At 36.5% G+C, this 23,878-nt stretch overlaps 1 protein-coding gene across 1 annotated transcript in view; it reads right to left on the bottom strand.

Moving 5' to 3' along the window:
• PDE10A (phosphodiesterase 10A) overlaps window positions 1-23,878 on the bottom strand; it is a 186,699-nt gene that overhangs the window by 90,210 nt on the left and 72,611 nt on the right. Inside the window, exon 2 of the mRNA XM_074168084.1 lies at window positions 18,087-18,215. Within this exon, the coding sequence (XP_074024185.1) occupies window positions 18,087-18,215 (129 nt within the window). The remainder of the gene's footprint in view (window positions 1-18,086; window positions 18,216-23,878) is intronic.

Here is a 23,878-nt window from a genome sequence, read left to right on the forward strand (position 1 = left end):
GATTCCTCCACCAGGTTAGGATCACGGACATGTTCTAAAAACATTTTCAAAACCCAAAGTGATAGCTGATGCAAAAAATCCCAGAAGAGAAACATACAGTTTTGTGGGGCCCTGGTAAGGATGAAGAAATGCCTGCCCTCCTTTTACTTGATTCTTATGGAAATGTGCGTCCTTGTCACTTACCACAGCAATGGTTTTCCTTAGCCTTTTGTGAAGTACAGATGAAGCCTCAAGGATATGAAAATAGTAACAACAGTAGCTCTTATTCAGATTTTTTCCTAAGAGGCAAAAGCAGAGTCAGAACTCACCAAAGCTTTATTAAGTGAAGCTTGCTATCAGTCAGAAAGCCCCTGACTGCCTGGCTCCGAGACAAATCTCATCTAACTGTTGTACAAAAAAAAGGCTTCAGACAAGTGTCTCTATTTCTGCACTCTTTTAGAAAATTCATTTTCAGAAAGAGCACTGAAAGAAAGACAACCATGTCTGAGGGATTTGGACATATCAAGAGAAGAAGAATCTTGAAACCAAAGTAAATAATTTCATCAATGTGACACATAAAAAGAAATGGAAGACCTTGAAATGAAAACCTACTATAAATTGTGTATCTCCCAATAATCTTGTAACTACACAAACATATTAATATAAATAATAAAAAAAAATGACAAGCCTAGGGAGGTAGAGGAAATTAAGGAACATCAGGCTTTATTCTGCCCATTTATCAAAAGGCAAATAAGGTAAAAATCCAAGCAAGCTGATGCTGACCTCAGCAGTTTTTGATTTGAATTCCTAAAGAGAAGGTGTACATACAGGCTATCACTCAGAAAAACCCATTCATTCTTCAACAGTCTGTAGAAAAGAGAGGTCTTTAAAAACTCAACTAAAAAATTCTGGAGTTGAGAAAACTTCGAAAGAAAATATTGTATTATTTGTGATAAGCTGTTTTTGTGTATTTTAAGATGCACTACAAAAGTAAAGAAAAACTAGTAAACAAATCAAGTACTACGATACATTTATCCAAGTTCTTATGCACATCTATTAAGAATGAAGAAAGGCTAAATCAAATCTCTTCTCTCCCTTTAACTACAGGTTTGCAATATGAAAAACAAACTAGTAAAGAAAAAAGTTGAAATTTTAACCTGACATTTATTCCTGAGGATTCTGTGTATATAGTTTTGCTTCTTTCATTGTTCCTATTTTTGCTCTGCTAAAAAAAAAAAAAAAAAAAAAAAATCAGAAATCTGCCCAATGAATTTGTTTCAGCTGATCCCAGCAGCACTTCTATATTGTTCTTCTGTATTCCTAGAAGTGCTCCAGAAGCACATCCAGATAATTAGCTGAGGGACAGCTACTTAAACTAAAAAAATTACAAGTCCAGAATGATGACAAATCATCCACATCTGTGAACAGGAACATCATCTCCGCTATCACACTGCAAAGAAAAAGTTCAAACAACCTACACTATCCAGAAAAAAAGCACAGGTTTGGTGAGTTTCTTCCAAGTATTTAAAAGCATCTTATTTATGTCCCTATATGAATGGGTCAATCTTGCAACATTAAATCAACCTGTCTGTGAGAATATATTCAGTTGCACTATGTATTCCAAAATAAGAGTTTATGCATTCTAATATGATAAAGACTTATTTTTGAAACACAAAACTGCCATCATGGGGCAGTGGTCCATTCAGCAGTATTCAGCTCTGAAAACGATCAATAAAAGATGCTGGACTACACCATGTCAGACAACAGTATTTCTGAGATTTCATATGTTTCTGTGACTCTCCAATACTGCTCCATGCCACCTCCTGTGAATGGAAACACCAAACATTTTTAAGAGTTTAAATTGTTTTGCCAGACCTGCTCAAACCATGCTGTTTCATGATCTGATAGTCATTATTAATCAATGCAACCAAGAGTTTTTGATGGAAAAAAACCCAGCACTTGAGAAAAGGCTTGTAATGCTCTTTTCCTATATTACATGATGCCATTTTCACTGTACTCAGTGTATACGTTGGCTGCTACAGTATGTACCCCAAACATTCAAATTTATCAGAGATAACTGTCACTGATGACTACTCATAAGCAAAGCTCTTTGAGGAATACAAGCATATTGGCAAAGGGGAGGATAACGAATGTTTCTGGCCAGAGAACAGTTGGAAAAGACAATCTGGTAATAGTGCATGCCTGTAAAAACACACTGTCATTTGTAGAACTAAAATTTTGCTTAAGAAAAGTAACAGGCAATAGGGAAAGTTCAGATTATTTCTAAAGCAAATTTATATGATATACCATGAAACATATATGATGATAAGCCAGTAGGTGCCACAATGACATGGCTTCCTAGGCATGCAAAAAGCATATTCTAGTAATTTAAAAAATTCAAACGAAATAACCTTCTCCTGTCCTAAACAAGCATTCACTGTGTGGGTCATGATAACTCTGATTTGAAAAAAATGGGTCACTCTGTAGTTACTAGCTTCAAAATTTGTTTTGTAGACCACCTTCGCAAGTGTTCTACAGTAAATCTAAAATCACTGCCCAGCAGGACCCCAGAAATAAATTTCTCCCCATTGCTATACAAGTACCTGACGCACTGCATGAAGATATTTCTGAGTGTTTACAATGAACCCACTTGAATTGAATTAGTGTAATTGTAATAAGTCTGTTGTCACTTCCCCACCCCAATCACCCAAACCTAATGCCACTGTTACACCCAATTAGTATAAATCCTTCAAAACCTAACACACATACCTCCTCCTACATCTATTATTGAGTTGTGTCTTATTAATTTTCTATCTCTTGTCCCTCATCAACGCAGTCATCTCTTTCCTTTTCACCCCCCCATACTTATTAAATAACAAATGAAATGACACTGTAGCACTTCAGGGTGAGGACCAAGCGCCTTGTAAAAGAGCTCCCTTCTCTTAGCCGAAGAACCAAATGAAAACATTTGAAATGAAACCAAATGAACCAAACACAAAACATTCTACCTTTGCATTAAAAAAAAAAATAAAGTTATTTTGTTGTTCAGTGTTACTCAGAAATTTCAACTGGATAAAGATAAAACTTCACTTTTTCTGCAAGCCAAAGAAGACTCACAATCGTCACTTATGGGTATCTCTGCACAATGCAGGTTGGAAGAGAGAATAAAATAATTTAGCTCAGTACTGCAGCTAAGCAACATGAGTCTGGATAAAGTGCTGTCTCCAAAGGGTTTAAAGGATGCCTTAGTGTTACAACTGAAAAGACCTCTTGTAGCTTATCTAAAAAGATCCATAAACAATGTGTTATAATATAAAAACACCATTTTTTTTCCAGTATATTCAAATGTGTTACTAAGACAACTTGACTCAATTCTAACAATGAATGGTAGACAAGTCCTACAGAGGCAGTAGTGTAATCATAGAGAAGAATGGCCCTACTCTATAAACTAGAAGTCCATCTACTCGAGTTCATTGTCTATGACAATGGATAGTCATTATGGAAAAAGTATGAAGAAACTATGGTATATGAAAATAAGAGACAGCACAGACTATAGATGCACACAGTATACTTACTCCAGTACGTCCTCAGAGCAATCAGATGCTTATGAATTTTCTCAGCTGGAGGTTGCATCAGGATCATAGTATGTAACAGCTCTTGATGAAGTATTCCTTCCTTGGAATGTGTCTAATCACTTTTTGAACCCATTTACATTTTTAACATCTAAAATATCTTATGCTAATCAGTTCACAATTTAGGCATGGGTTGTGTGAAAAGGGACGTCCTGTTGTTTCAAATCTGTATCCAATTCATTTCGTGGGGTGCCCTTCAGTTCTTCTGGCATGAAAAAAGTAAATCTGTCGACTGTCTTCATCATGACAGTCATAATTATAAACTTCTGCTACAGTTAAAGTCTTTTGCAGAATGAAAATATCCCTTTGTTTGGTAGCAGCATCATGAAAGTCCTAACAGTGTAAAGATAACAAGCAAGGTAGGCTTTATAAAGAGCTAATAGTGTTATCAGAAGTAGGGGGTCCTTTCGTAGCTGAATTGAACTAGATGCACTAGCCAAAAACTGCACTAGTGCAAAAAATTCAGATGTTGCTAACCTCCCTCCACCAAAAGCCCCCTACAAAAGAGCATGAGATCTACAGGTACTGAACAAGCATCCTCAAATGTCATCTATTTAGTTCAATAGACCTAAATGTCTTCACAGAATTTAAGAACAGAAACTCAACATTATTGATGAGAAAAGATTATTCTTCAAACAACTAATTCTTTTTCAGCTTTCCAGTCTTGATACTTAAAGACAAGTTTCTCACATAAACTTTATACCTGTTATTGAGTCAACAGCAGTTGACACTGGTTTTAGAACCCATTTAATTTCCCCCAAGACCTCCTTTCGCCTGAGTTTTAAGTGTTCCACAGGAAAAAAAATAATAAAAAAATCCATGCCTCTCAGATCCAGAGAAGATTACAATCTACAATCTCCTCCCTGTTCCATAATCGATACTCACTCGTTTCATTCAAATTGTCTAAATGATTAAAATAATTAAACATAATTAGACTCAGTGTGCTGTTATCCAAGTACATTCTCCATAGGCAATGTCAGGTTAAGTGGTTCCTATGATCCTCACATTTCATTGCCCCCCTCGGGTGTGCTGATAGAACTGTTAGCTTGTCGCATATTGGATCAACAAAAAGATCTAAGTTCAAAAAAAAAGAAAAAGCTTCCTTTTTCGCTTTTACTTCTGACTTTCAGTAATACAGACTATAGACTTCTACACATCTGGTCACCTTTGTTCTTCTACGTATCTTGAGAAGATGACCTCTATAGAGCACCTGAACTTAAAATTAATCACAAATTTCCCCAATGACTTAACGATGTTTCCTGTTTGGTTGCATTTGGCTGAACTATCTATTTGCTGCTAAACTCTAATGGCTGATTTTTCCACTATATTCCTAGCACTTCTCCTTGAGCTGCATTAGCTAATTCAGGCTAGGCCTCCAATAAACAGAGGAAATAAGGCTGAAGACTGGCCTTGCACATCACTAGTACTTGATTCACTGTTTGCACCCACAGCGTGGCTTGGACTTTGACAATTTGCACTTTCCCAAAACAATATTTGGGCTCAGTTGAGAGGACTAACACCTGCACAGCACCATTCCAGGAGGCAGTTTGGATGCAACATCCTATTTGGGAGGGAGGGAAAAGTAGTTTAGCTGTGTACATGTGACTTCTGCAAAACAACTTGACTCAGAGGCAAAGATCAATCAGAATTTGTTTTTATCTGCTATTTTATTCTTCAATTACTCAGCTTTATAAGAATCTCTTAAGTTTCTATATGTCTGGGTTTAATTTCCAGTATGCCTGAAACTTTATCATCCTCGTACGCAACCATTTTTCCAGAGTCTATAAAAATACCTTCTCAGACTACTGGTTACCCCTGTAGTGAAAATTGTCTAGGGCTTTCTATAGTTTACTTCCTAGTTTTTATCAACTTAGTAGAATCACAGAATTGTCATGGTTGGAAAGGACCTCTGAGATCACCAAGTCCAACCATACACACACAAAAACCCCCTACAATCACGGGCACTAGAGCATGCCCTGAAGTGCACATCTACACGTTTCTTGAATACCTCCAGGGATGGCGACTCCACCGCCTCCCTGGGCAGGCTGTTCCAGTGCCTGACCACTCTCTCAGTAAAGTAATTCTTCCTAAGATCTAATCTAAACCTCCCCTGCCCCGACTTCAGACCATTTCCTCTGGTCCTGTCATTATTCCCTTGGGAGAAGAGGCCAACACCCACCTCTCTACAACCTCCTTTCAGGTAGTTGTAGAGGGCAATGAGGTCCCCCCTCAGCCTCCTCTTCTCCAAACTAAACATGCCCAGTTCCCTCAGCCTCTCCTCATATGACTTGTTCTCTAGACCCCTCACCAGCTTGGTGGCTCTCCTCTGGACATGCTCCAGCACTTCAATGTCCTTCTTATAGTGAGGGGCCCAGAACTGAACACAGTACTCGAGGTGAGTGAGGCCTCACCAGTGCCGAGTACAGAGGCACGATCACTTCCTTATCTATAGGAGGACTTTTTCTCTAATACCTGTATCTTTGACTGTCAAAGCTTTGTAATTTTTTTTTTAAATCTGAAACTTGAGTACACACTTTGAACTGAATAACTTGCATCCACATGCTTAATAATATCTTCAAAGTATTTGACTAATATTTGTGACATAAGTCTTTCTTCAATAAAAGTTTATGGCAGCTAAACAGGGGTAGCAGTGTTCACTTATGCACAATACACATCCCCGTTCTATAACATACTTAAACAAGTGTCATCACCTGAAGCAATAAGTTAGGGAATGTACAGCAGGAAAACAATGGGAATGAAGTCATGCTTAGGCCTTCCTCTTCCTCTTGCTGAATAAAGCAGGAATGTTATTTAATATGTATTCATAAAACATGCAAAAAAAAAAAAAAGAACTTGATTAGTGAAAGTTAATTGCCAGGATCTATTTGACTATGCATAGTATGAAGAAGTCATTTTTGGACAAAGCCACCTCTTCAAAGCACTTGACCTACTCACTTTATTTGGCCTAGTGGTCAGTGGTATCTCTCGTCATCATGAAAAGTACACTCTTTGAATCAGCTACACTAAATCTGATAGACAAGCACAGGACAACTAGTCTAAAACTCTAATCTAATCATAGATAATTTGAAGGATAAAGTAACTGAACTACCATCATCATTAGCTAAATCACTACAGGATGACACACTGAAAATTGACAGTCTTCATTAAGCTAATACTACGGATATACTGATGCCTGTGCTTTACTTTTCTGTCTTTACAATCTGAATTCAGTCTTAAGACAACAGAGCAGATTCAGAAGTTAACTTTCTGCTGAAAATCTCCAATATGAGGTTAAGACAAACACCATTATTCACTTCCACCCACAGAAACATAAAATCATCCATTTACAGAGTATGCCTTTATCATTTATATCCAACTAGGCATCTCCATAGTCAAAGATCAACTTTCATTCATCCTCAGGGCTTCCTGTACTTCCTGGGGTATAAGAAAGATGGCAGAATTTTTACACATATATTATATATGGATAAGATCAAGATCTTTGCTGAATTGACTTTTCACTACTGGTATACAGAACAACCATGAATAAACAAGCTACTCATCTTTTCATTGTGCACATGTAGTTTAACAGACTATTAAACTCCATTATCATGTACTGTCCTTTCACCAAAGACGCAAGTCTCATTTAATGGACAGAACAAGCAATGCTAACACATACAGTTATTTTGCATTTTGTCTTTTTATCCTTATTGGTCAATGTTTGATTACAGGCCTTGTCTAGCCAACATTTCCCAAGTTATTGCTGTTACTCTTGGATTAAAAAGCTACTGTCCCATAAAAGTTAATGACTATTCCCTTGTTCTTATTTATTGCTTTCTCAGCTTACAGACCATGGGAACGTTCCTGCTCCATTTTAATGCAGGTAAAACAGGTTAGCTTACGTCGCCATAAATAATCATTATTGAAAAATGTTGGCTACGTGGGTATATAGTCTCCACACGTGATCAGAATGGAGCTCCTCCATCAATTAGTGAGAGACTTTTTTTTCCCTTTTCTTTGCTTGATTTTTACTCTAAAACCAAAGATCCTGTGTTCTGAAAACAGCAGCAGGGCCAGACAACATTAAGCAGTACTGTCTTGCATAGGAGGGAAATGGTTTTGTATTGCATACAATACTAATGAACTCTTTATTGCAACTACCCCTCTTAAACTGCCCACATTTTATAGAAGGCATTGACGATCTGGAACGTCAGTTTCAAAATTTAAACTGACGAGAAACAATAAGAAAACTGGGAAACCTGTTTCTCAGTGAGATACTAAAAGAAGCTCCATACCCCATTTTTCTTGAAAGATTAAAAAATGACAAAAATCAGTCTGTTTACTTTCTAATATACCTAGCATGTAAGGGCAGAAAATGATTCAGTAAAGCAAGGCTTACAAATAAGGAAAGGCATTATTTTTGAGTAGACAGTAAAAAAAAAAAACAAACCCACAACAAAAAAAACAGACTTAAAACCTCTTAATTCAAGCCTCACAAAGACACAACAAACATCAGTTTAAGTACATGTTGAAAACAATTGCTCTAGATATAATGCAATTAACATAATTAGTTCAAGAGGGAACTCAGACCAAGCAGTGACATGTACTTCCTCAGGCCAAATATCTCATCATTAAAGGATTACCCTCTGCAAATCTCGGACCATCTAAACAATTCTAAATCTGCAGGAGAGCTCCAGAGAAACAGAAAAATCACCTCCTTGACCTAATCCACTAAAAAAAAAAATTCAGACAATAAATGCTCACATACTTCAGCAAATTAGAATATAACAATACAGAAATATATTCAACTAATGTACCAGGTTTATTTTTGCAGTTTTTTGGAGTTTGCTAGCAATCGCCATTCAAACATGGTGTTTGGGAACATGATTTAGTGGTGGACTTGGCAGTGTTAGGTTTACAGTTGGACTCGAAGATCTTAAGGGTCTCCTTTAACCTATAACAATTCTATGATTCTAAATAACAAAGAATAGAATCAGTAACTGCTTCAACATCAAGACACATACTGAACATAAAACGTCACCACCACTCAAGACCTCAGTATTACCTAGCAAGAGGCCACTGCTCAATATTCCTATACTATCAGTACTTAAGAACAATTCCTGATCTGACATATATATCCTTTCATCTAACCTTGTTTTCTGCCCAAAGAAACAGCCTGAAAACCTAACAGGGAGAAACTTTTTCACTAACTCCTCCTCGATATTTTCACAGCCAAAACAAATCCATGTCTAAACTGGCTCTCTTCTGATTAACTCAGGAAAAACAATAAAAACCCTGATGAACTGGACACACAGGAAAGAAACAATTTCACCTTGGACAATTACACTGACTGTTTCAGGAAATGACTCAGTAATAAAACAATTTTTAAAAGCAATGGCACAATACAACTGTCTCCCGAAAAACAAGCTCCAAAATTATTCTGTACCTGTGACAGATGCATGCCATTTTCATCATCTGGACTAAAACAGCATTCCCATGTAGAGCTTTACCACAGCTCTGGGAAGCGCTATCACTTCATCTATCTGCCTCTGAAATACTGATACACTAACATAAACTTTCTAGACAGGTGAAAAATGGCAACCTATGAACTACTCCCTACAAAAGTCTACCTACCAATCAGTTTTATCTCTTTGCAAATAAGAACTATATCAAATACACAGAGGAATGGGGTCTATGCAGTCAAGCCCCAGATATTATTGCAACTTTTGTGAGAAAAATATTCACAATAAAGACAACTTTTATCAGTCTGTATATGATCCTAGAAAAGTAGCATCATAACAGTTACTTTGGTTCAGACGAACAAGACCACCTAGCCCATAGCACACCATCTCATTTCCAACCGGCCATTAGCAGATGCTGAGGGAAGAGTAAGAACAGGGCAAGCAATTATGCCACTTGTACTTGGGGGAATGGGACTGGAGGATTCATCCTTTCTGTCTTATTTCAAGAAAAAAAACTCAAAGAAAGGCATCAAAATATATAGATAGTGGGGTTTAGTAATACAAAGCACTGAGAGCTACTACTATGGTGTCAATGGTGCAAGTCATGCATTACCCAAATCATCCCATATTCACGCTTGCTTTTTGGCAAGTAGTTGCTGCCGGCTCGGATGTCACAAACATAAGCACAGCAGGGCTGCATCAAAATGAAACATCATGTTTGCAGCATCAATGAAATATTAAGACAGCCTAATTATAAATCAAGGAGGTCATTAACATGCTGCCATATCAGTTCCTCTTGCCTAGGGTGGGGAGATGTCAGAATAGCAGCAAGCTGTGGAGCATCACAACAGCGATGCTCTCCAGCTTCTGAGTATCCCTCATCTACTATGCTACAACTACTACCCTACGCTACGGAACAGTTATCTCTGATTGCTTAGTGCGGAAATGCACAGTCTTCAAAAACTAACATATCAAGCAAAGGCTCCGTTTTTTTTTTTCTTCTTTTTAATTCTGGCAGCAAGCTCACATATATTTAGCAGATATACACTCTCTGGCTTACATTCATCTTTTCATACATTCTATTCCTGCTTATGGAAATGCACGTTAGCCATCCTTTCACCTATTTAACAACCTTTGCAAAAGTGCAAACAACATTCCTTTACACGGCAACATTTAAAAAGCAGGAACGAATTACCTATTTAAAAGAGCAAATAAAGGAATAACTATGATTTGTTGTAGAAATAAGTACTTCGGTACTGCTTAACAATAAATACCTAAGTAAGTACTTTCTCCCTAAATAGAGCCACACACATTGACATCTCTCCAAAATTCACTACTTTCTCTCTAACAGGACTGCAACAAACTTTAAAAGGTCATTATGCTGATATCTTATTATCTTAAAGTGCAGCACCAGAAAAGAAAGAAAAAAAAGAAACCATTTTCAATCTATTTTGGATCACAGAACTTTTTTTTTTTCTTTACATTTTAATGAAGCAGCTTAGCATAATTTTTGGTTTAATATTAGCCTTAAAGGGCTAGTAAACAAATTCTCTCTCTGTATATAATCTCAAAGTATGGGTGTGATGAAGTCATACCCCAGATCCTATTCCTCCAATCCCTTCTCTAGTATAGAAAAGAAGACCATAAAGAAAAAGCGCCTTCTTTGTCTAAGGACCACAGAAGGTATCAGACTTAAACAAACTAGCTCAGGCACCAGAACCATTTCAGTCACCAAAACCTTCAGCTCAGTACAGACTATAAAGTAAGAAAAAGAAACATGTTTAACTAGCCTGCACAGAACTCTATTCTTTCTATGCTCAGTTAGCTCACTGAAAGCTATCAGAGGTATTGCTAAAGTGTATGTGTGTGTGTATATATATATGTATATATATATATAAAAATACAAATAAATAGGGAAGATCCAAAGGAACGTGTGCTTGAGGGTTTTCACACAGTTGTCTTTCTGCTGGAAGCCTACTCAATTTTCTACCAAAAGGAAACTACAGTGATTTTCAAAATTATTAGAATGAATGTATCCAGAGATGACTGCTTCCAGTCCTCTGCCAAACTTAAAGCCATCCCATGCACCAAATCTGATTGCCATCTTTGCTCACTTCTAAGGCACATAGTAGAAAGGGAAAAGGGTGAAAAGCAAAATGGCTGAGCTAAAAAAGGACAGAATCAGGGCTTAATTTGAATCCTGGAACCACACAAAGTTGTCGTATTTGCTTCACAAGAAACACCGCAAGAATGAGATACGTCATGAGAAAATCATGCATTTAAATGACTAATGAAGAATTACATTTTATACTGCTGTCAGCCAGACTGTAATTATATAAAAGTAGCAATGAATACACTCTGATTTATTGCATAATGATAAATAAAAAAGAAGAAAAAGTACTTTGAATGTTCACAAACGTCCTTTAACTAAAACAACCAAATACATTCATTTAATCATTTGCATCATACTAGCAACAACATAGCTATTGAATAGCGCTTATTTAACACTGACAGTAAATTAACCGATTCAGGAAAGCAAAGATAACAAGGAAAAATCAACAGTCCATCAAAGAATATATGTAAAATTACTTAAAAGGTAATTCCACATTTTTGTTTAAACAACTCATGTAAGGAAATATCAGCAAATGCTAAAGCTAGGGTTTCTAAAGCAGCAATATTTTGGTCACATTACATAACACATTCCCTTCTTGCTTGAATGTACAGTAGATTACAGAATAGTTTTACATTATGAAGCCCGAAATGGAAATACTGGTATTAGCATGGTAATACCTTGGACTTACCCTAACACAATCAATCCTATTGTTTTTCAAAGCCCAGGAAAAATTATGTGATAATTTCTTGATGACTATACAGCCCGAATAAACATCACAGCAATATCACACTAACATTCTATCAAGCAATTAATTTTCTAATTTCTTATCTTTTTTTTAACAGGTTAATTATGAAATTTTGACTTCCTGTAAATGCAGGAAGTCCACTGCACTTAACAGACAGTAACGTATGACTGTGTATAATCAGTGTCATACTCTGTACTGAATGTACTTTTTTTTAAATACAATTATCCATTTTAAAAATTTTTTAAAATTGTATTTAGGAATTACCTAACAACAGTATGGTAAAAAAGCACCTTAAGTTCCCACTATACGTAGCTTTACATGGAGTTGGCAAGTATTGCTACAAGAAAATAATGTATTTGTTAACATCATTAGCATGTCCAGATTCAACAATAATTAAGCACATGATCCTGTACTTTGATGAATTAGGCTCTGGCATAGAGAAAGGGAGAAATGGCCACGAAAACAAACGCGTGGATCGGAAAGAATGGTCCAGAACTGATAAGCCAAAACTCTGTGGAGGTTGCTGCACAGAAATATGAGGGGTGGAGGAAGAGGAAAAAAAAAAAAAAAAAGAAGGATGGATAGCAAGGAATGGAGAGAGACACATGACTGTAAGAAAAGTAGCAATGAGAACGTCATTTCAAAGAGACTGCTTCCCATGGTTTTGGTTTTTTGTCTTCCACAATCTGACTCTTCCCAGTACAGGTCAGGCCATTCAGCCAGAAGATACAGTGTTGCGGGATGTCTCCATTTAGATTCAAGGAGAACCCTGTGATGCTTTAGGAGTATCTGAGAATGAGACAGATCTGGGGATGCAGATTCTTGTGCAATGCAATAATTTTAGAAGCCAAATTAAATTATAAGGGAAACTATGTCTGCATGAGAGTTTAATGCCCTATCAAATGAAGCAATTCTGGAGATTGTTATGTTTTTCTTAGAATACGTATTGCTCATCTAAAAGACTAGAAACGTAAAATTAAGTGACATAGCAGAAAGACAAGCAAATGTAATCCACTCTCCCTGCATAGTGGAAATACTTTACTATGCTCATACAAATTGCAGGGTTTACCAATAATTTTTGAAAATTAAGAGTGATTAATTTATTAATAAATATGATCATTAATGAAATTTTGTGGTTTACATTCAGCTGACATTTACAATGTCTTCAGTAGAAAATCTGTTGGCTACAATCCCTGATCAAGTTTGGCCAGAATAACATAGAATGGGCTGGGTCAAATGAGTTCTTTAGTTTATTATTCTACCACTGTAAGCAAATATTTGCAATTGTCTTCACACCTGACTTAAAAATCATTTCTTGCATTATTTTACACATATTTGACAATGATAATGTTGCTAGTCACTTCTGAACTACTAATTTGGAAGAAGGGCAATAATTTTCTTTCAAATAAAATTCTCCCTCTGTCTTCCCTACCCTTATAAAAAGCATAAAAATTGCATGTTCAGTTTTTCAAAACAATTAAATCTTTGGCTAAAAAAATATGTATAGATCATTCAAAATCAAAAAGGTGGGGGATTTTATGATTTTTCTAACTAAGAACACCTGAATCCAAACTGCTACTCATTGTTTTGAAATGTTTGCTATACCTGCCAAGGGAATACCAAATTTAATTGTAAACCCAACAAATCTGAAATATGCTCTGTATGTAGAACACATCCAAGAAACCAATTCTAAATGTTGTGATTTTTCCAGAGATGTTCAATACTCTTTGTATTCATTGAGAAGAAGGAAGATGGGACTGAAGCTGTGTCCCTTCAGCTGTATCATGCAGGTATCAGTATGACTTTTTTCCTTCTGTGCCTGATCCCCACTGCCTAAAAGTATGAGGGCCAATCCCTTAGGGAAGTGATAACTTTGCTCCCACAGAGCAAGGGGTGATATGGCACACAGAAATTATGTCTCAGTCCAGTCTGTCCTTTCTTCCTATACAAAATGCCATTTCAAAATGAGGAAAGACCTCTGAAACTCAGTATCAGCAATGTAAAAGATACACATCTGGCTTAAGGCGCTTAGCCTCTTCTTATTGTTGTAGCAGCGAAGGTTTGAATAATTTAACTAAGAGTCCATAACTATTTCTCTGAGAAATAGTTGGGAGATGAGAATCTATCCAGCAGAGCCTAAAACTTCCATAATCTTATAGCTCTTACTACAATCATCTGTTACTTTTGCTTGAATGATATGGAAAAGGATAAACGGAATAAGTCTTGTGAGTTCTGAGAGTATTATATCTAGGCATCTGGAAAAGGAAAGATCTCCTTCCAGCAGATTAATTCTTAAGGCACACTGAAAAAAATCTCCGTCAAGATGCACCTTTAATGAATCTTTAAAGCAAGATTATGTATCTTATTGATATAGCTTACACCAGCACCTCAAGTAAGATTAGATATACAAGAAAAAACACTTTTTACTATGTCTATATGCAGACATTTTTCTGATCTACACACTTTATAAAACATCCCATGAGGCCATAATGCATCAAGTATAGACCAGACCTCAGACTACAAGTGGTAGGCTTAAGCTGTAAACAAGTTTCTTCCATAGGTAATATGTAAACAACTTTGAAGAAGAATTAAATTGAACCATAAAACATCTAATCAGTTTCTTTAATCACGACACCCTCTTAAATGGTTAAATTTTGCTTGCAAAAACCAATCAAAAATACTTTGCATGAGAAGCAGTCCAGCTTGTGCTCCAATTTCATTCAGAGTACTGCCTAACTCAGCCATGCTCTGGATGTGAAAAATTTAAAATTCAAGTGTGAGTTTATTACAAATAGAGTTGCTTAGAAATGCTGTGTACAACAGCACAAGGCCTGGCTGTCTTTTGAGCATGTATTTTATTAATAGATAATAGGGTTCAAAAAGTCACAGCAAATACCCCAATATAAGTTGTAGCGATAGGACGAGGGGTAATGGTTTTAAATTGAAAGAAGGAAGATTTAGATTGGATATTAGGAAGAAATTATTTACTGTGAGGGTGGTGAGACACTGGAACAGGTTGCCCAGAGAAGTTGGGGATGCCCCATCCCTGGAAGTGTTTAAGGCCAGGCTGGATGGGGCTTTGAGCAACCTGGTCCAGTGGGAGGTGTCCCTGCCCATGGCAGGGGAGTTGGAACGAGATTATCTTTAAGGTCCCGTCCAACCCAAACCATTCTATGATTCTATGATCAGCATGAGCAGCATTCCTTCCCAGTGCTACCTTTGCAGGTTTTCTCCAATATATTAAAATAAAATTAAAAAAAATAATTAAAAAAAAATAATTAACTCTTATAATCCCTGGTAGATCACCATCAACCTCCCATGAGCAACTTTCTATCTAACATTTACTGTGTTAGATACAAGATTTATCTGGTACACACTGATGACACAACTCACCCTATTTTGGGATACAGTTATACCTCAAACACTGTAGTATTTACTGATCACCTCCCTTTTTAATACTTTGGGGTTGTTTTTTTTTTTTTTTAAAGTCCATCTAAAGTAACTAATTCAGTGAATCTCAGTCACAGACAAATTTTGGTTCATTTAAGTCCAAATCAGACATTTCAGTTTATGTTCATGCTAATGAAATTCAGATAAAGTACTCTGGCTGCAGGCCCACTGACTTTTAGCTGAAGAGTACACACAGCTGGATGCCTGTAAATCAGGCAGGACACAACTTCTGCATATAGGTTAATGACTGCTCTGCATCACCAACATATAAGAGCGCAGACAGTAAGCCAGAGATCTCAAAACAGCATTTTGCCTGCCTGCCAACTTTCTAATAAAAACAAAACTTATTTTTCTGTCTGTATCACATTACATGATATGAACATTTGTAAAGCAGACTACACTAAAGCAAGATGGATAGAGGGAAAATTATACCCCTATTGATGTAAAGTGACTTACGCTACATATTCACTTTAAGTCAGCGCAGATCCATGCTGACACCAAAAGAATCCATTCCATCTTCTTCTCATCTCTCACTGCCACCATTACTCAGGCAGTAGGATTTGTACATACGTAACATGAAGTGAGTAAATCATCTAGCAAGTTTCTTTCCTAAAAATGTTGCGTTCTGACAAATTAAGATGTTTTCTTATCAGAGACATTTTTTATCTGGCTATAGCCTTTATCTCTCTAGAAGAAAATCCCAGATAAGGCTAATCGGCATCTGTTTCATTCTATAATTAAAATGTATTCAAATTATTCTTTTTGACTCGGCAACTGTAGTTTTAAATCGTTCTGCTTATTTTCATCTAAAAATCTAACACTAAGAAAGCCACATCTGCATAGCCGCCTTTTAGTGTAAGAAAAATGGACACCTTAACGATTACTGCCATCAAAAGAAAGTATCAGGGAAGGCAGAAAGATCCGCTTGATGATAGCTGATATAAAGCTATACAGTAAATATATATAGTATATATAGTTTTATATAGTAAATAGCTATAAATAGTAAATAGCTACTATATAAAGCTATATAGCTTTATATAGTAAATATAGTAATATTTTTTACAGGTGATATAAAGCTATGATAATGACAGCATAACTATTTGACACTTTTAATTCAACAGTTTGGGGAGAGTTAGGCACAAAACATGAAGTTTTAAAGTTTAAGAAAACAATGGACAAATTACACAATTGCAGCTATTCATGTTAAGACTTCACTACAACAATTATCAGCAGTTACTTTGCTTCTGTAGTTGGCTCAAAAAATTTTATGAGCACTTTCATAAAAATGTATTTTCAGATCATCCAAACAAAAAAAGGAAACTTTGAGAAACTGGTGGTAAGTTCACTTTAGAATATAAAATTCTTGAAGCTGAAATGCTATCCAAAGCATTCATTCAGTTTTAGCATCAAGATCCTTGGCCCAAGCTATAAACTGTATTTCAAACAAGCAATGATTTCTTATAGTGATTTCAAGCACCTTAAAGAAAAATAATCATTTTGATAGGAACACAGATTTTTAAAATAAGTAGTACTTGTTTCTAGTAACATCAAAGTATTTTTTCTCTTCTGTCTATAAAAACCATCATCATGACTTAGTCACTTGATTCATAACACTGTTTTACTGATTTCATTTGTGGATTATAATGACAGCCATCCTGCAGTGCTGCAATTTGCAAACCACAAAGAAAGTAGTAAACAGGTGGTCTATTGCTACATACTTTTAGTCTTCCATTAGGTAAGCTCTTTATAGCAAGAAAAATGTACTACCACCTTCGTATCAGATATATAGTTATAAACACCAGCAATCTGACTTGATACAGCCTTTGCTGTCCCTTGCCCACCATTTTCTTTTTTTATAATTCTGCAGAAAACACTCAGTTTATCTTCTAGGAAGTGGCAATAGCCCCTCTATTTAAAATGAAAATTATCACCAGAACTTAAATCCCAAACACCTTAGAAGTCAGACACACCACAACACACACAGAGTAAAATCAGTGGTTTTCTTTCCTCACCCTCTTGGTAGCGCCCTCTTTTGCATTTTACCTAGTACATTCCAAATCATTGTTAAAATTGCAGGAATCTTACATTTGGACACAATCTCACAAAATTTAAGATCATTACAAAATTTACAATCATTGCCAACCCAGGCTGACTCATAAGGTACAGTTTTCTGGGTCTAGTAAGTGAGGGATTACACCTAAAGCAACCCAATAGAAATACTTCCAGAATACAATACAATGTTTTATAACCTCAGTGTCAATGTTCATATCTAAAATTGACTTAATACATGTTGCAAGTAGGAACTTTTGAGATGGTACATCCAGTATTCTACTCAGACTTACATCCTGTACATTCTGCAGAATTTTAATTAAAAACTTACCAATTTTAAGAGCCAAGAAGATCAAATTATGTTCTCCAGACATACACTAATGTAACAGATATTACTGGCTGGTGGAATAGCATTTGCAACTCAAAATGGGTAAACCAAACCTCCAAAATGAATACCAGTATATTCCAAAATATAAATGCCGAAAGGCTGAAAATGTTTTAAAAATTTGTTAACCTCTTTTGCCTTTCAAAAAAATGGTGGAACCTAGACATAAAAATTTTAAGAGTCAAGTTTTACCAAAACTGTTTCCTTTTAAAACCTAAAAATCAGAACTGAGCTGTTCAAAACTAAGTACTAATGGCAAATAAAAAGGACTTACCTTCCTGTCTGTTATTTTTCCTTTTCAGCCATTTTTCCACAGTTTCCGCACTTACATTTTCTGACACAAACTCATCCAGTACCTGGGGGTGAAGAGAAAGATAGGCCTTCACTTTTTCATCCGTTAAACCTGAAAAAGAGAATATTAATTGATTACACTATTGGTATGAAATTCCTCATATGAAGCAATACCTAGACGCCAGCAACAATCACTATCCTTTTGTTTAACACGCTGATTGAATACATGACTATTTAGATTGCCTCCTCCCAGACAGTATAATAACCAATAAAAAAATGAGCTATCATATGGAAAATAGTAGGAGCAAAGCACATCCATGCAAGATACTGTGTACATAAAATCCCCTACAGGAGTAAACATAAACATTCCCAGGGAGAAATGGCCAGGAAGGAATATATGATTATGACTACGACTCTAAAATTACTTGTTTCCAAGATATGCAAGACGATATGTAGATAAAGAAACTGGGTGGAAGGATATAGAAGAAAGTGAACTGGTATTTCTCATAGAGCATCAAATTCAGTACTCTCATTGCAAGTGGCAGCAAAAGCAACAAAAACTACTATACAACATCAAAATCAAGAGCAGTGTTTAAATACTGGAGTTACTTAAGTAACTTTAGAAATATAAACTGCTTTCACATGCATGCTTCCAATGCCTTAGTAATTCGGTTACCAAAATAAAAGTGTAGACAAAAGGCCTTTGCAATATCTGCAACAAAAAGAAAACTCCAATACAGATTTCAGAAAAAAGAAGCAAAATTCAGAATCTCAGATACCTGAAACAAACACAAATAAATTCCTAAATTCCTAAAATTGCAATCTGATCACACTCTTCGCAAATCTTCTGAATGAAACCACTGGCCCCAGGGATGTGAACCCAAGAGTGCCGAGGCTTTCCAGGGGAGGGCAGAGAAGAAGCACACCCATCCTGAGGGCCAGAGCACCAGGGCTGCCACAAAGGGTGCGGGCACCCCGGGGACAGAAGCCTTAATGAGATCTGAGGGGAAGAAAAGTAACAACCACCATAATGGCTCTAAACACGCCTTCACCTCTCCTGTTGTGTCCATAAATGTAATTGTAAATTCACCACAGAAAGCAGACTAGGCTCAGCAGAAGAGAAACTCCTCTCCCAACATCGACCTCTTTTGAGGAATATTCATGCTATAAAGTAAGATCATTTTTTCCCATTTTATGCTTCCCACTGTATCAGAATATGCTGAAAACAGCTACACTGTAATTTAAATGCTAGTCAATGACTGTAACCTTTAAGATGTCTTACAAATGTTTACCATGAAAGCCTTCAGGAAGCAATACCAAAACACAAACCAACAACTCCCACCTGCAGAGCACCAACCGCAGACACCACTCTCCCCATTCCCCACACTGACTACACCATCTCATTCCCGCCACGTCAGCACCCAACAGTCTGCACCTGTCCAAACCTGGTTTAAAATACCCTTTCTCTTAATCAATATAGGTGGCAGCTCCTCGTGGATATCATAATCTCAAATAACAACATTCTCACTTACAGGCAAGAATCTCCAGATCTGGATCATTTGAATTAAGAGAGCTAAGTGATCATCCTGATTTTCACAAGCAAAGACGACAAGGTTCTTCCTAAATCGGTAAGAGCAGGAGATGATCGGCAAGTGGATAGAAAACAAACAAAAACCCGCTACCTTTGTTCAACTAAGAAAAATATAATGCCTTGAAAGAGTAAATCTTTCTAATTTCACAGTAATAAAATCTGAAAAGAAAACATATTTGGAGAATCATTCAGAAAGACTATAGCACTTTGAAGATTTACCAGAGTTAACCATCAGAAAAATCATCAAAATTTAACTGCTTTTTACATCCTGGATGAAAAATTACTGATACAGGTTTGTCACAAAAAGCTTCCAACTTCTAGGTAGTCTTTAGACTGCAAACAAACACACACTTTTTGCTTTTAGTAAGAAACTAGGAACTGAAAAATTTGTAAAATTAGCAACAGAAATTCCACGTTTTTATTTGTATTTTAAGTGAAAATAACCTTAACTTTCTTATACATGCAGTCTGCATTCCTTGACTTCAGTGGAAATGCTTCCTTGATTCAACCTTTATGGGATGTATTTTTTTTGTAATATATACATCAAAATTCAACAAAATGTCAATTTTAAATAAGACTTCAGCCTACACGTCATGAGTTTAATATATATTCTTGATATCCTGCAATTTCAGCAACCTTAGGGTGAAAACTCTGCTTTAACCTCATACGGAAAAATGATTCATGGACCTGATCTAAGAAATGCTACAACAACCTTTAAATTACCTCCTTTATTTCACTAAATGTATCTGTGCAGATATGTTTTTTCAATGTCAGATTTGTAGAGAGGAGCAAGTAGAACAGGATTTACAAATACATTTGCAGAGTTAAAAAGGAGTAACTTAAATCTATTTTCTACATGGATTAAAGCAGACATTGGTTCTCCTAATTGTTAGCCTACTTTGCCAAAAAATACATGCTTCAGCCATACACACAAAAACCACAAAGAAAACCAGCATGAACACAAAGGTAACGTTAAGAAAACGTAACATTAATAGAAAATAGCCTCTTAAAAGAAGCTTAAATTTTTTGTGTTTTATATACATTAAGGCAAAAGAGTATTGTAAAAAGCTTGAACGTAAGAGCATTTTACAGCTGTGCATAAACAATTATTTTTAAGGCCATTCACATTAGAGATATTTCTCCACTACTCCTTTCTTCTCCTCTTACTACTATTGGACCTGTAGACCAGTAAAGAGAGTAGTCCATGTCTACTATTTCCACAGCACTCTCTCTACAACAGGGAGCTTCCCATCACCTCCAGCAATGCCAGGACTTCCCTCATTCTCGTTCATCAGTTCTTGCATGGAGATTAAAGTATATACATCAGCAATGTCTAACAAAGCAAAAGGTAGTAGTGCACACATTCAGAACTGTGTTGATCTATATGCTTTTTCTCAAGTAGCCCAAAGAAAACCTCCCCTCGCTTCTGTTCATGTATCCCCAGAAAGCTTTGCTCTTTTACCTGGAACCTGTCTGTTCTCCAACAGAGCTGTGGCAGTTATCAAGAGGGACCATCACTGAGGAGGGCTGAACTCTGGCCAACAGCCTAGCACGCAGCAGGCCAGAAAGCACAGAAAGACTGGAACAACCCTGATTCTGCTGGGAATTAAAGGAGGAATCTGGAATTTGGGTTGAATGTCCATTCATTCCATTTTTGCATTGGAGTTTGCCTTCCCGATTCATACATATATCCTGTTTAATTAAACACACACATGCCCCAAACCACCCTTCTCCCTTGTAACCTTATTTTAAAGTGATAAATCCACATTTCAGTGCTGATCTCTTCCTGGCACAACTTGCTATTGCTGTTTTATGCACACATTAACTACTCATTCTGGATTTGTGATTAAATAATGAAAATGATAATAAAAATATCACGCAAAAGGATACATGCATATGAGATAAGCTCTTCCTTTTTTCATTTCCCTCTAAACAAACTGTAGGCAAAGAAACAGCTCAAGCTGCCCACTGCTTGTGCTAGCTCAGCAGCTCCTCACTTCCTGACCAGCACACCCATTTAGGTTCTCTTTGTAGATCTCGATTTGAAATGTTCTCTTTGGCCATGCATTCTGCTTTTTAAAGTTCATTCATACACACGGAAAACATTAATCAAGGTTGGTTTGGTTTCATTTTTTCCATTTCTTGGCTACTCCTGTCTGAACAGTAAGTGGAAATACAGCTTTTCAATAAATGCTAGGTTTTATGTAAGGTTGTTGGGTTTTTTTGCATCTTATTTATTACAGGGTAGAATGATATAAAATTGGCAAAGCTCCATACAAAGCAAAGGACAGAAGACAGCCTGTCCCCCCAACACCACCCAAGAGGCAACTTCTTGATCAGCAAAAGGCCTTTTTCCTGCCAGAGTTAATGATCTTTCTGGCAGGACACTCATTCTGGGACATTAGGAGTGAGAAGGGTGAATCAAATGATAGAAAAGAAACAATTGTATTTACTTACAGTATTTCTATAAACTGATGTATTGGTGGCACTCTACCAAATAAACAATAGCCCTGTTTTTCCACTTTGCATATGCCTGAGGCTTGAGCTGTTCATCTAATTTGGCACAGCTCATACCAGTCTATCAAAATTTTGGTTTTGTGTTTTGTGGTTGGGGTTTGGTTGTTTTGGTGGTGATGTTTATTAAGTAAATCCTTGGCTTTCAATGGAGTATGTGTAAGAGTGGTTTGGGGGTGGGTTTTTTTCCTTCACAAACTATGAGAAGTAGTTTCTTTTTCACATAAATTAATAGCAGAAATATATATAGTTGAAGACTAGTAAGCTAACTATAGAAAATACAAATACTGCTACCGAATATCACAGTCCAGTAATTTCAACATAAAGTAGAAAGCCAAATTTTTGTGACAGCCTGCTTAAACAAATAACTATCTTTTCAGTGGTCCCATGATTAATACTTAAAAAACAGGCTTCATTTCACTAAGGGAAACTAATAAAGAAGCCTTTACCTGTAACTAATTCAGTAGTTTAGTAGAGCTATTTAAAGAGGAATAGCTATTCAAGTAGATTCTAAACCACCACAAGAAACTATCTTTTTTTTCATTTCAACAGTGTACCAAGACTAGATCATTCAGGTTTCAAAAGCATAACTAGGACTTCAACTATTTTTGTTAGTACTTACACTAAAAGCCAAATGAAAACAAGTTCAGCACCACCAGCGTCACCTCCTTCCAATATATCTGTATTTTTGTTTCCTACAAAGCCAGTGCGAGTATTGTAGGCTGCTTGACTTAGTGATTGCCTGACCTGCTCAAGTCTGGATTACCCCTTTCATCTACAGGTAAAGCTTTCATTTCAACAATTCCAACATTTCCTTACTGATAGCATCAGGTAGAACCCTAAAAGAGATCAAGTGAATACACAGAGCAATCTCCCACTGTCCAGTGTAAGTAAACCAAGAGATCCCTAAGTCAGAAAGAAAATCTGTAGCACTAAAAAAATACTAATTAAGATGAGAGAAAATTAGGGAACTTTTGTTGCAGCTGGGCATGCTATGTAAGCAGATCATTTTACTGGCACAAATATTTTTCAAGAAGTCTCAGGTAAGTGAAGACAGTTGCAAAATGAAATGTGTGTTTGAATGACCAATAAAGAATAAAGCCCAAGAGTGGACAGAACTTCTAGAATAACAAGATTCATGTAATTTTAAATGTGTTCATATTCACCCTGTTGGCTACCACAATCCTCATAATGTCTATGTTAGGGTTTAGGAGAGACAAACTGTACACACTGTCAGTCATATGCTGCCTTAAGGTGCCAGCAAAATACTCTTTGGAAAGTAACCAAATATAAACACTTTTTTAAACAAAAAGAAGTATAAAACACTGTATCTACTTATATCGTAAGGAAGAAACTGCTTTGAGCAGATCTGACAAAGTATATCAAACTTGGCATCTTAGAAACTCACTTTACTGGTTTAAATTGTAATGGTACTGTTAAGGCAACATTGTAGGTTTGTCTACAACAGTAACAGTATGTCGAGGGCTGTTCACTGACCTAAAACCAAGTGGCTTATAACTTCCTCCATCCTTAGTATTAAGCTCTCTTGACCTCTGACAATGAAGATGAGGGAAAACTGGAACTGGAATACATGCTGATTGCCTGCGGGGAACTATCCCTGGCCTGACCTTACTCCAGAGCAACGCCTGGGACTTGCCTGGGACATCACT

The sequence above is a fragment of the Numenius arquata genome, chromosome 2 (assembly GCF_964106895.1).
Source record: "Numenius arquata chromosome 2, bNumArq3.hap1.1, whole genome shotgun sequence".
Classification (NCBI taxonomy): Eukaryota; Metazoa; Chordata; class Aves; order Charadriiformes; family Scolopacidae; genus Numenius; species Numenius arquata.